Raw genomic sequence first — 14,691 nt, 5'->3', positions numbered from 1 at the left:
GGTGGCCAAAGTAATGGAGCCTCAGCTTCATGATCTGTCCTTCCAGTGAGCACTCAGGGCTGATTTCCTTCAGAATGGGTAGGTTTGATCTTCTTGCAGTCCATGGGACTCTCAAGAGTCTCCTCCAGCACCATAATTCAAAAGCATCAATTCTTCGGCGATCAGCCTTCTTTATGGCTGATTGTTTATCTGACTGTTATGTTGAATTAAAAGAAGAAAAAAATTGCCAGCCTGGTCAGCTCCTCTTTGTGGAATCAGGGGAGAGGTGGGGTGCGCTGTGCTGCCCGGGGCCTCAGGAAGCGATCAATCTTAGGCCCACCCTGAGAACATTGCAGCATCTCCCCACATAAGCCACAGACACTTTAGTCTCCCCCCACAAGCACCACTTCCCCAGGATGGGGGGCACAGAGGACAATAGGTGCTAAAAAGAAAGAAAGAGCTGCAGTAGAATTTGGGGATGACGTGGCGAAAGGAGGAGGAGGTCAAATACACAGGGAGGAGGGAAACGGGGAAAGCAGAGCTGAGACAAACTGTAGAAGACGACCAATAAGGCTCCTTCCCTTGCAACCACAGCTCTGTCCTGACCCCACGCTGACAAGGACCAGCCTTTCCTCCTACAAAACCTCAAGCCAGCAGCTCCTGACACACGTTTTCCTGCTCTAGAGTCCTCAGCATCGCTATCTGACCAACACTTGTTCTTTCCGCAAAGAGAGCCAGGTAAGGATGGCAACAGTTCTGCTCCTCTCTAACCCTCCCTTTTTAGAAAAAAATAAGGCAGGCTATTCCCCAACCTGGTGCCCCTTCAAATGCTTTGAAGAAACAGTTTCCACCAGTGCCCCCGGTCAGTATGGTCTGGAGTAAGGTTTATGGAAGTTCCAAGGGCAACTTCCAGCAAAATATAAAAACAAAGACGCCAAACATTAAAACTTCCTGATACAGGGCTGCCTTTAGATATCTTCTAAAAGCTATGTAGTTCTTTATGTCTTTGATATCTGATGGGAGCGCGTTTCACAGGGAGGGCACCACTGCCGAGAAGGCCCTCTGCCTGGTTCCCTGTAACTTCAATTTTTGCAGTGAGGGAATCGCCAGAAGGCCCTCAGAGCTGGACCTCAGTGTCTGGGCTGAATGATGGGGATGGAGACGCTCCTTCAGGTATACAGTGGTAACTCGGGTTAAGAACTTAATTTGTTCTGGAGGTCCGTTCTTAAACTGAAACTGTTCTTAACCTGAGGTACTACTTTAGCTAATGGGGCCTCCCGCTGCCGCCGTGCCACCGGAGCACAATTTCTGTTCTCATCCTGAAGCAAAGTTCTTAACCCGAGGTACTATTTCTGGGTTAGCGGAGTCTGTAACCTGAAGCATCTGTAACCCGAGGTACCACTGTACTGGGCTGAGGCCATGTAGGACTTTAAAGATCAGCACCAACGCTTTGAACTGTGCTCGGAAATATACTGGGAGCCAATGTAGGTCTTTCAGGACCATTGTTAAATGGTCTTGGTGGCCATTCCCAGTCACCAGTCTAGATGCCACATTCTGTATTAGTTGTAGTTTCTGAGTCACCTTCAAAGGGAGCCTCTCATAGAGCGCATAGCAGTAGTCCAAGATAACCAGATAACCAGAGCATGCACTACTCTGGCAAGACAGTCCATGGGTAGGTGGGGTCTCAGCTGGCGTCCCAGATGAAGCTGGGAGACAGCTGCCCTGGATACAGAATTGACCTGCACAAGCGATCCTCTTGGGTGTCATCCTTATATGCTTTCTGCATCGTGATTATTGACAAATATTTTTGCCCAGTTCACAAAGCTCCATCCCTCCTTCAGCCTGCTTGGGGTGCCAAAGTCCCTATTGCTGCAGGAGAGGCAAAGAGGACATCCCTAACAGTTGTGCTGAGATAGAGATTCTGATAGAAAGGGCTTCCTTTGCTCCTGCAGTGGTGAGATTTTGGCATTTGCAAAATTCATTGTTCTTACACTGTGGATAAAAATGCCATAGGATTGCCCACTGCTGTGTTTTGCACTGGTGTGTGTGTGCTGATTTGAACTTTTTCTATGGGTTATTTCTGTAGATCATGGCATGAGTAAAAGTTGGCATAAGGCTGCATTCACACCATACATTCAAGGCACATTTAAGGCACGTAGAGCTGTTGTTTCAGTTATTGGATTTCATTGGATTTTATATTGCCTGCTGCTGCCCAGGAAACCCTTCAGAGAGAAAGGGCAGGCTGTATACAGTTAATAAATAAATATAAATGGGCTGAATTAAAGGGGAAGAATTGTAGCTCAGTCATAGGAGCCAATTCTCAGGGGCCATGGGGGCTTTGGCCCCCCACAATAAAATATTTGAAGAGGCCAGGTCCCCACAAAGCTGATGGGCATTCCCATTCAAATGGTGTGTGTGCACTGCATCATGGGACTGACTATGCAGGGCAGGGCTTACCTGGGCCCCCACAGTATTTTATTCAAGTTGGCACCCCTGAGCTCAGTGGAAGAGAAGCAAGTCCCAGGTTTGGTCCCCAGCATCTCCAGACAGGGGTGGGAACGTGGCCTGTCTAAAACCCTGGACACCTCATTTCCAACAGTGTACTGTAGACAATACTGAGCCAGATTCATCTCAGGGTTGGCCTAGGAAAGACAGACTGGAACTCTGGAGAGCCACTGTAGACCAGAGGTCTTCAGATGTAACCCATGGACCACTGGTGGTCCATTGAAAGGTTGCAGAACATCTGAGATTATCTGTTCTTGGCCCTGAATTTGACTGAGGCTGTATGCACAACAAACACTTAAAGTCACAGTTAATGCACATGACTTCCTGCAAAGAATCCTGGGAACTCTTTTGTTAAGGTTGGTGGGAAATGTAGTTCAGAAGGGGAAAACTACTGGATTGATATGTATACCATCCCATTGAAAAATAACTTCTGGATGCTAGCTTCTGAATGCTAGAACACAGTTATTTCTTTGAAAACTGAAGAGGTAACACTTCAAGAGGAAACGTTCAAGGTCAGCCCTTTGCCTGCCATGCTGGGTTTCTGTTTGCAGGGACTTTTGACTGCAACGGATATATTAGATATGTAAACCCGCCCCCCCCCATACATACACACACACTCACACACTTCTGAGGTCTGAAGCGGTGCAGTCTATTCTACCACCTCGTCCTGCTGCATGCAGAGACCAGGACTCAGAAGCAAAGTTCCTTTGATGTCATCAACACTCAAAGTGTGAAGGCTCCAGGAAGTGGCTTAAGGTGAAATATGAATCTGACTCTGTGAGCTGTCATCATAACCACTAAATTCAACCCCCCTCATCATGTCCCTCCAGAAAGAAACAGTTTTATTTACTTAGCACATTTCAATCTCGCCTCTCCAGCCAGTGGCTTCCAAACTTTGTTCTGGGGGACCCCGGGGAGGACCATCCCCAAGGTGGAGGGGTCCTGCAGCAAAACACTATTTGGAGAGCCCCACAGCCAGCCGCATGTAACAGCAGCAGGTTTCTCCAAGGCAGCCTGGGAAATTTTATTGGTGGCCCAAGCTGCAAACTGTGGATATTGCCCAAGAATGATACACACTGACACCATACCTGTAGGAATGTCACCCTCCAGTGTGACATTCTTTACTCTCTCTACTCACAGAAGAAGAAGAGAAGAAGAGTTTGGATTTGATATCCCGCTTTATCACTACCCAAAGGAGTCTCAAAGCAGCTATCAATCTCCTTTCCCTTCCTCCCCCACAACAAACACTCTGTGAGTTGAGTGGGGCTGACAGACTTCAGAGAAGTGTGGCTAGCCCAAGGTCACCCAGCAGCTGCATGTGGAGGAGTGGAGACGCGAACTCAGTTCCCCAGATTATGAGACTACTGCTCTTAACCACTACACCACACTGGCTCCAAGGGCCTAAGGACTTGGATCTCAGGAAATCTATTGTACTCCCCCTCCCCTGAATCATGTTGCTATCTATTGCTATTGCTATTTATTTAAATCAGAACCACAGATTTGGATTTAGAATTCAATAAGAAAAGTCACAAATACCCGACTATGGCTTTATGAAGGCGAGTTAGTTGAATCTAATTATTTATTATTATTATTATTATTTTAAAAAATATTAGTTTTCCAAAATTTACAAACAAACAAACATACATACATACATACATACATACATACATCTTAATTGTACTTAATCCAATCTTAGTAACATTGTTAAGTGACTTCCTCAAGTCCCCCTGGATGAATTTCAGTGTATATCATTGCAACAGTTTTCCAAAACCAATTTTCTCATAAAATTAACTTAATCACTTAACATCTTTCTTTCTTTTCATTTTAACTTTAAACATCTTATTCTCTAACAATACATATTTAAATCCTAAGCCTATCTGATATTTGCAAATTTTTCCAATTAAGTTATCTTAACATATTTAACTAAATAGTCTTTGAATTTCATCCATAGTTCAATCTAATTAAACTGAGGCTCTAGTAAAAACCTGATTTCACAAAATCACATTAATGCAATCAACAGTAAATGTGAGCTAAAATCATTATAATTGCATACACTCAAAGATGTTTTGCCAATAATCAAATTACCACAAGGGATTACTAAAACTATTAAGCACTAGGTATTTTTTAGTTTTAATAATTATGCATGGGTAGTTTAATGTTTGATGTGTGAAATTCATGCTGTTATAAGTGTTTCAAGCTACATGGCATCATCCTCAGCGTAGACCCATTGAAATAAATGAACATGCCAAAGTTTGGTCCATTAATTTCAATGGGTCTACACCGAAGAAAACTTAGTTGGCTACAACCCCACTTTTTTTTTCATCCAAGGCAGTAAATACTAAAATAAATGTTAGGAAAATGCAGTTTACTCCACCTGGTTAGTGGTCCCTTCACTGCACCACCCGTGGCACAAATGTCTGTGAACTGATCCCTCCCCACCCTGTGCTCCAAATTACACCACCATGGTTGCTTCTTTGTTTGGTGGCAGGCTGTTTGCCTTTGGCACTTTGTTACCCAAAGTTGTTTCCATGCTTTCTGCTTCTGCGTTAAATCCTATTCTCTTGACTGTGCCCTCAGGGTCCTTCCAGGCAAGAAACCAGCCTACGGGGGTTAATTTTGCCAAGGCTCTTCCATACAATCGTAAGGATGCTGCTCTGCAGAATCTTAAGCATACCGGTGGCTTCCATAAGCATCATTGCTTTGTTCATCGCCCTGACCACTGATTACTGGCTGGTGGCTTACGGACCAGCTGGCATTGCCCACAGTGGCCTCTGGCAGGAGTGCATGGATGGGAACTGCTGGACCCCAACCAAGGCTAATGGTAAGGAGAATGGTGGCAACTGCCAAGGGACACCCCCCCAATACACAAAGGTTATGGGTTGAGGGGGGGTCATCAACAAGGTGCTCAGCGGCACCAGTGTGCCTGGTGGCACCTGCTGTGACGCTCTCAAAAAGTCTTGGTAAAAAATCCTCTCAGAAAATCCACCATGCATGTGGTACACGCAGGACCAGTTATCAGAACACAATGCATTCTCAGGAAATCACTCCTTAGGTTAGTGTTTGCACAATGAGTTGACAATTTCCATTGATTTCTATGGTAAACTTTCTAATGCATTCCTGACCACAGAATTTTGACCCTGTAATGATGAAAACACCCAGGAAAACCCTCTGAAACCTTGCAAAAGGCAAACAAGGAAGGGGGGAGCTCTATTATTTGTCCAGTCTCCCTCCCACCTACAATGGTTTCTGACGAATGGCTACTACAGACACTACAGACCAGAAAAACACAAAAATGAGGTTTGTTTAAGGCTGTTTATTTGTTTACAGTACTGCATACAGGTCTGGCAGTTTGGATATCTGAATCTGTGGTTTGTATAGAGAGGTCTGGGTACTAACTCTTCCTGTTTGGATAAGTGAATTTTTGTATAATGAACGTTTAGGTAGCGGGAGCTGCGTGTACTTTTTGATATAATAATAATGATAACAACAAAAACAACAACAGATGGGGGAACTATATTCACTTCAAGCCAAGGTTAAATTTTGTAACCTTAGGCAAATATCCTCTTTCTCACACTTGGTCCTCTTTCACTTTGAAATTGAAGCCTTTTCAGTTTAAACAGGTAAATTACACTTTAATAACTAAACCTTCAAGCTAAGGTCAAACATCATGGGTGATATCCAACCTTGGTTATGCCCATTAAGATCAATTGTGGCAAGTAACATGTCTATTGCCTTCCATGAGTCTACTCAATGGGCATAACTAACCTCTTCTCTCTTTTTTTAGGCTTCTGGAAGGTTCCGGGTACAAGGAATGAAGGCATGCTCAACTAACTCTTTCCCCTCAATGCTTTGATTTACAGAATACATCCTTGCCACACGTGCGTTCCTGATCTTGGGCTCCCTGGCAGCTTTGGTCTCGGTCATTTCTCTCACCGCCTCCTTCATGCCTTGCAACTGTGGCTTCCTTGGCGGAGTCTTTGTCACGTCCATCGTTGCCTTCACAGGTGGTAGGTGTGCCAAGGATTATGAGGAAGAACCTGCTCACGGTCGCAGGTGCTAAATAGCCTCATGGCTATGCCCCACATGCTGTCAGCTTCCACTAGCCACAATGGCTATGGTCTACCTCCTCTGTCGGAGACAGTATGCCCCTCAAGACCAGTTGGTGGGAATTGCAAGTGAGGAGGCGGCGGCTGTGTTCTGGGCCTGCTTTTGGGCTTCCCATAAGCCCCTGGTTTTGCCCTGGGAGAAATGGACACTGAACTAGATGGGCTTTTCAGCTGATGCTGTGGGACTTTTCTTACATTATTATCCCGCGAAGAGATCAGGCATGGCTCTAGAATTGAGAAAGAGGATATTTTAAGGGGGAAAGGACCGCTGGAGCAAAGAAAGGGGTGGGATGTTTTCATCCTCTAAGGCCAAGCTTAAAACATTTCAAAGCCCTTTAAGGGTGCTTCCACACCAGCAGGAAGGAAAGCAAGGGCCCTCAGCAGGGGCAGACTTTGAGTTTTCAAATTTCAGCAGCTCCCTGTGGAAGGCCAAAATTCAGTGCACCCTGTCACCTGCCTCTCAGCTTCCATTCTGCTCAGTTTGCTACATCACAGTTTGCAACGCCCCATGGGGGCCCCTAAGCTAGGCACCCAGTGTGGCAAAATCGGTTGCGCTGCTCTAAATCTGCCTCTGCCTTCGCCCCTATGGTAGGGTTGCCATACCTCCAATGATGTACCTAGCGTCTAGGGCAGCCTTTCTCAACCTGTGGGTTCCCAGATGTTGTTGAACTACAACCCCCATCACTCCTAACTAGCAAGACCAGAGCTCAGGGATGATGGGAGTTGTAGTCCAACAACATCTGAGGACCCACAGGTTGAGAACCACTGGTCTAGGGGGAACTTCGGGAATTCGTCCAAATGTCCAGATTTTTGAAATCTCCACTTAAAAAGGTCAACAACTTTTTGTGTCTGGATTTTTACTTCTCTAAATATGGCAACCCTACCCTTTGAGACAGAGCCTGTGCATCAGCTTCATAGTTGGGAAAGGATGAGATAAGCCTCACATTGCAATCCTGATTTAAACCAACCATCTCTATGCCTGTAATGAAAGCAAAGGGGAAACCCATCAGATGTAGTAGGGCCCATGCACCCTTAGTGCAATAAACTACAGTTTGCACTTGGATGTGTGAACTGAGTGCCATGATCTTTTTAGATGACGATGATGATACAAGAAGATGGAGACACCAAAAATTGTGTTATGATTGAGGAGGTACAAAAATTCTCTCCGTGGTGTTAGATCCAGTAGAGGCTGCGCCATTAAAGCCAATGGGGCACACTGCCCCACCAACCTGTCTGCCCCCAGGCAGTCCTCACCTGCCTGCCTTCTGACCTATGACCAGTCTATGGGGAGGCCCCGGCTGCTGGCTTCCTCCTCCATAGCCTCAGTGTTTCTTTTGTAGAATTCATCAGGGAGGAGGAAGGGGACAAAACTAGAATTAGTTGATTCTCTCCCGTCACTGCCGCTGGCAGCTCCACCTACTGTTCGTCTCCCTGCCTTCTGCCCTATCAGCATCAATGGGCACCAGCCAGTAGGGTTAGATCTGCAACATACATACCAGCCGGCCCTTGATAATTGAGTGGTGAGATTGCCTGTGTGAATCAGTGCTATGTTGGCTGCCCTAACTCCTCTGCTCTTTTGTAGCACTCTTCACTCTTGTTGGTGTAGTCGTATTCACCACTGAATCCTGGGGGAAGAACAGGGACCCTCAAATCCAGCTCACCTATGAATGGTCCTTCTATCTTGCCTGGGTAGCATTTCCCATGCTGTTCCTGACTGGTGAGTAGGGAGGGTGGGGAAGGGAGTTAGTTTGCATTTAAAGGCAAACCTACCCCATTTCCGCTTTCTGAAACAATACGCAAGGTGAAACAGAAGCATGATGAGCCTGGATAGCTCAGTTGGTTAGACCATGGTGCTGATAACGCCAAGGTTGCAGGTTCGATCCCTGTATGGACCAGCTGCATATTCCTGCATTGCAGGGGGTTGGACTAGATGATCCTCAGGGTCCCTTCCAACTCTACAGTGCTATGATTCTGTGCTATGAGAAGTAGCCTTTCACATTTGCACTCTTCTGAATTTTGCAATGCATTTCTCCAGCAATGTAATGCGTACAAAAATGTGTACTAAGGTGAAATGTACATAAAGATGCATATACAGTCATACCTCGGGTTACAGACACTTCAGGTTGCATATTTTCAGGTTGTGCACCACGCTGAACCTGGAAGTACTGGAACAGGTTACTTCTGGGTTTTGGCAGGCACTTGCACATGCGCAGAAGTGTTAAATTGCGCTTTGCGCATGCGCAGAAGTGCTGAATTGCAACCCGTGCATGTGCAGACATGGCGCCGCAGGTTGCGAACGCTGCAGGTTGCGAACGTGCCTCCCGCACAGATCACGTTCGCAACCGAAGCGTCCACTGTATTAGTGAAAACAACATGCAAGAATGCATTGTGTCAAAGGAAATTGCTTTGCAACGATGTGTGCGTGAGTGAAAACTGCATACATGCATGTATATTTTAAGGAGAAATTTGCACTAAAATGCCACTGAATTTTCATGACGGCTTAAAAAACAACCCCACAAACTGATTCAGAACTGGAGAGAACTGAATTTAAGATTGCGAAAATGAGCAACCAAAATGGGCAGACTCACCTACATCTCTAGCATTGTGTAGGCAGTGTGAACGTTCATTCCAATGCCTTTCTGCCGCCACGTAGAGCTCTGCAAAGTAGGTAGCTCTATAGCAGCACCTCACATGTGTGACATGCACTGTCAATGGACCTTCAGCAAGCTACCTGAGGTTCTGGGTTCTGCATTGCACAACCACCAGCCTATAGGCAGTCTCTGGATAAGTAAGGAAACATTCGCTTCACACAAAAGGAAGGCTTTGCACATGCTCATTAGCACTTTGTCTATAGGTCTCTTTAAAAACAAATGCTTTCCCTTGGACAGAAATGAACTCTGCACATGGTCAGAGGCACCCAGCCTCCCGTGAGAGTCAGAAGGTTGATAAACAGAAGGTGTCAATGTAATGTGAGGCTGGCTCTGGCTTCCTGAGGCTGTTCCACTTTGAATTTATTTCTTCCTCTCTTGCTCTCTCCTTCTCTCATTGCAGGCGTCTTCAGCCTTGTTGCTCACTTGTGCCCTTCAAGGCCTGGCTATGAGAATGTGTGAGGACCTGGTTCCTAAAAAGCAAAGGCAACCTTGTGATGCAGTCGACACACAACACACAAAGGAAGCCTGTCCCCAACCTGTCCCATGCCAGTAAAATCCCCTTCCAAACTGTCCCAATAGTGCTTTCATCCCCAATCGATTCACAGCACCCCCTATAGGGCACCTGAGCTGCCTTGTCTTCAGGGAGCTTTTTCTGCATTGCCTTGTCTACAGGTTGGGCATCTGCCATGGAATCACTGGTTGCAAACAAATGATGTTTCGCAGGGGGTGGGTGTTGGCCACCAACGAAACCGCAAACCGATGTGGAAATGTGGAGAACTAAATGTAAGGCTGGAAAAATAAAAACAATACACCGACAGATTCTCTCATCCTTTCCTTTGCCTCCTCCTTAATCTCTAACCATGGCAAAATGTAGAAAATTCAGGGCGGGGGGGACAACATGACCAGGACTTCTTCACACAGTGTAGATATGGAACTTGCTCCTGCAAAAACTTGTGATGGCCACCAACCTGGGTAGCTTTAACATAGGGTGAGACAGGTTCAGGAAGGGTCTCCAGCTATTACCCACAATGGCCATGATGTATCTCCACTGGTGGAGCCAGTATTCTTCCAGATATAAGTTACTGGGAACACTAGTGGGAAGAGTGCTGCTTTGGGGACTTCTCATAGGTATCTGGTGGGCCACTGTCAGAAAAGGATGCTAGACTAGATGGGCCACTGGCCTGGTCCAGCTGGGCTCTTTTGGGTTTTTTATGCTCTTGCATTGGGAAAGGATTGAAAGGAGTTCCCTGGGAAGAGGGATTTTAGTTCCCTGGGAACGGTAGCTCTGGGAGGGGAATAGGGATCTCCTGACAACTCTCAGCACCTTAAGCAACTACAGCTCTCAGAATTCTTTGGGGGAACCTATGACTGTTTAAAATGGTACCATGCCACTTTAAATGCATGGTCTGAATGAGGCCTTAACTTTGTTGTTGTTTATTTGTTTAGTCGTTTAGTCATGTCCGACTCTTTGTGACCCCATGGAGCAGAGCACGCCAGGCACTCCTGTCTTTCACTGCCTCCCGCAGTTTGGTCAAACTGTAGCTTCAAGAACACTGTCCAACCATCTTGTCCTCTGTCGTCCCCTTCTTCTTGATGTTTCCCAACATCAGGGTCTTTTCCAGGGAGTCTTCTCTTCTCATGAGGTGGCCAAAGTATTGGAGCCTTGGCTTCACGATCTGTCCTTCCAGTGAGCACTCAGGGCTGATTTCCTTCAGAATGGATAGGTTTGGTCTTCTTGCAGTCCATGGGACTCTCAAGAGTCTCCTCCAGCACCATAATTCAAAAGCATCAATTCTTCGGCAATCAGCCTTTATTATAGTCCAGCTCTCACTTTCATACATCACTACTGGGAAAACCAAAGCTTTAACTAAAACTTTCTTTCTAGGGCTCAAGCAGAAAGAAATTTTGTGCAGACTCATAAATCCTGAGGGGGGAAGGGTTGTTTTCAGGTTTCAAAACTGCCTTTCTGAATTTTAAGCTTTTTAAAATTTCATTTTTCCACCATCAGGTTTTCCGTTCTATTTACGGACTGGCCCATTTACCCAGAAACAACTCTGATTCGGTTCATGGGAACTTAAGAATGCTTATGCTGCCTCTGATTGTTAGACATTCCATTCTGAAAAGTACCAGGGTGAAAAAAACTCGATACAGCAGTCTCGAACTTGGATCAATGAATGCGCTGGGTTATGCTTTGGACTGCATGCAAAGCCTTGTCCAAAATCACTCAAATCTTGGCCGTATCCAAACTGACTATAGGGGAAATCTGGCTGGGTGGTTGGTGGCTTGCTCACGTCCTGAGTTGACAGAAGGAAATACTGATGGGACCTCCTTCTCTTCATGTGGAAGAACCATCCAGGAATCTGGAAAGGTTCCAGAATGCTGGAGTTACTATGGGAGCAATGGTCTTCCAACCTTCATCAGTAGAACCTTTGGCTGGAGCTCAGACACCCAAAAGGTTGGGGAATTTGGGGTGCTGAATGCAGTTCTTTTCCAAGGGAAATGAGCCCCGAGGCTAGAAGATGGGTGCTTGCCTTAATTGCCTCCGTCAACCCCAAGATGAGGGTCCTGCTGCCACTTCCAAATGGCCCTTGCTTACGTGGTTCAAGAAGCTAACAAATATTGAGAGGCTGAGGATAGGTGGCATTGCTATCTCTTGCCTGGAGACCATTCTGCTTGTGGTAGTGATCTCAACAGTATCCTGGGTCAAGCGGTTTGTTCGGGGAATCTTCGTGTTCCAGGGATTGTGGCAGGAATGCTCTTTGGGGAACTGTGTCTATCTGGCCGACACACCAAGTAAGGGCGACATAATGCTCAGAATTTTGAACTAGAGATCACTGTTAGAAGGTATCAATATTTCCTGCCAGTGATAGAAGCATTTAAACAGGCAACTTGATAGTTCCTCTCCTTCTTTGTAAACAAAGGAAATACTTAATTCTTATTGCCTCTCCTTGAGGGAGCGGGGTTTGCTTCTGCAGGTTTTCAAAGTACTTGAATGGGGATAGAAGCCAGCTGTGGAAGCACCTATTGGCTAGTGCCTGAGTTATTGTCAACCCACCTTGCCCCACAGATTTCTGGAACAGTTTTGCAACTATTTTAAAAGGAAGGACAAGGCAATTTAGCCCTCCTTTGTGTATAAAAAACAGTGTGTGGCAGACGCTGTTCAGCTTGCTGGTGGGTATGTACATTTGCAATTCAAGTGCAAAGAGGGCTCACATCACGGAGTGGAAACCCCACAAGATTGCTCTAAAGAGTCTCCGTTCATCCTTAAAGCAGTATCGGGCTTTGGACATTTCTAGTACACAAGAGTTCCATGTTCTTACCCAATATTGTATGAGCCTTTTGCTCCATCTGCTGGCTAGCTCATAACACTTCAGGAAAAAAACTTCAGAAAAGAGACTTTTGCCAGTGGCCCCGTCTAATTGGTTTTTAAAGTTTCTACCTATGCAGAATCCCTTCCACACGGACCTTTCTGCTGAGGAATCCCTGGGCATAAATTACAGAACCTGTGTGCCTTGTGGGATTTCCACGCACGCAGAGGCTGCACACAGGGCAACACTGTAAACTGAGAGTGTGCACCCTCAACCATGCTGCCATGCATTGCTGGCCAGACCAGCTCCAATTCTGAGTGGACACTTATCAAAGCGCCTTTTTGTAAACTCTCTCCCACAATTGTGGGGCACTTCCTGGCAACAAGGAAGGAAAGCAGAAGGGCAATCATTGCAGAGAGCCACCATTTTGATTTCCCACAATGCTCCCTGTGTAGTGTTGCTCCATGCCAGGGGGCAGCAAACTTTTTCAGCAGGGGGCTGGTCCACTGTCCCTCAGACCTTGTGTGGGGCCAGACTATATTTGGGGGGGAGGGGGATGAACAAATTCCTATTCCCCTAAAATAAACCAGAGATGCATTTAAAGAAAAGGGCACATTCTACTCATGAAAAAACATGTTGATGCCTGGACCGTCCGCAGGCTGCATTTAGAAGGAAATTGGGCCAGATCCGGCCCCCGGGCCTTAGTTTGCCTACCCATGCTCCATGCTCCCTAACCTCCAGTAAATTTGCCACAGTGCCCTGGTAGGGTATTCCATTGGGGATTTAAAATAGGGGTTCCCTAACCCACAAGTCTGGCACTGATCAGAGAATCCAGGGCAGGTATACTTAATTTTTTTTCCCCCCAGCATCAGCATATGTTAATGTCACCCTGAAATGGCATGGCTTTTCTGCAAGGGAAAGATTCCCCTACCCCAAAGAGCAAGAGATGCATTTATGTCCCTATGCATGCATCGTTAAACAATAAACATATATGTTTCAAAAAGTTGCAAAGATGCTCTGAGGTTTGAGGGTCATGTGTCAGTTCCAGTAACTGTACAGGCACTAGCCAATCAGTTCCTGCAACACCCTTACACAGACATCTGTGAATTCAGCTTTAGTCCCCTTTCTGGGAAAGGGAAATCATGGTCCCCAGGAATACCTCGAATTTGAAGCCCAATTTAAAAAACAAACAAACAGCCCTAGTTTGATCAGAGCTGGGTACCACCTTTCCCGGTGGGTTTTGCCATGCAAAACAAACAGCAGGCAGAATCAAGTACAGAGGCAACTTGCTTAGCGTTGTGCCAAAAGGAATAGAGGAGTCCAGCTGGATTAGATCAAATGTCCATCTATCTAGTCCAGGATCCCATTGCCCACACTGAACGAACAAATTATTCTGGGGAGCCCACACCAAGTATGTGAATGGTACACCATCCATGACCTCACGGGTGCTGAGAATAGGCAGGAAAGGAACAGGATATTGGGAAGGTGAGTGGAATCTAGTCGTAAGCGCATAAGAAGAGCCTGCTGGATCAAACCAGCAGCCCATCTGGTCCATCAGACTGTTCTTATGGCAGCCAGCCAGATGCTTATTTATGGGAAGCCCAAAAGCAGGGCCTAAGCTCAGCTGCACTCTCCTCTCGTGTGGTTTCCAGAAACTGGTATTCAGAAGCATCTGCCTCTGAGAGGTAGAACATAGCCATCAGAGTTCGTAGTCAATGATAGCCTTATCCTCCGTGAATTTTTAAAAAACAATGCCACCTCTGCCATCCAGCACCAGTGAAGGTTGGTCCATTGTGAGGAATGGGGCAGTGCCCCACCGACCTCAGCTTGCTCTCAACCTACCCCCAACCCCTGGAGGGGGGTTATTGGCTTGTTTTTATTTTGATTACCGTAGGTTCCGGCATATAAAACAACTTTTTAACCCCGGAAAAGAGGTTAAAAAGTCGGGGGTCGTCTTATACACCGGGTATGGGCAGCGTGGAACGGAGCCCGATGCCCGCTGCGGCGGCGGCGGCTCCAAAGCAGCAGCAGCGGGCGGCAGGCTCAGATCCGCACTGGGCGGCTTTCTCCCGACGCAGAGCTGCCCAGCGTATTAGGAGACTGGGCTTATAAGACGAACCCCCAAATTGCAGCTGCCAATTT

The 14,691-nt window shown here is 46.4% G+C and overlaps 1 protein-coding gene across 1 annotated transcript; it reads left to right on the top strand.

The window, feature by feature from the left end:
- The first annotated feature begins 283 nt into the window (after positions 1 to 283).
- On the top strand, positions 284 to 10,038 carry LOC128418483 (protein NKG7-like). The gene is made up of 5 exons (XM_053398194.1): positions 284 to 717; positions 5,062 to 5,305; positions 6,345 to 6,491; positions 8,173 to 8,307; positions 9,642 to 10,038. Exons 2-5 carry the CDS (start codon positions 5,131 to 5,133, stop codon positions 9,698 to 9,700), a joined length of 516 nt encoding a protein of 171 aa, XP_053254169.1. The 5' UTR covers positions 284 to 717; positions 5,062 to 5,130; the 3' UTR covers positions 9,701 to 10,038.
- Positions 10,039 to 14,691: the final 4,653 nt, after the last annotated feature.

This window comes from Podarcis raffonei, chromosome 8 (assembly GCF_027172205.1).
Source record: "Podarcis raffonei isolate rPodRaf1 chromosome 8, rPodRaf1.pri, whole genome shotgun sequence".
Classification (NCBI taxonomy): domain Eukaryota; kingdom Metazoa; phylum Chordata; class Lepidosauria; order Squamata; family Lacertidae; genus Podarcis; species Podarcis raffonei.
This window is presented reverse-complemented; position numbering and strand designations above follow the sequence as displayed.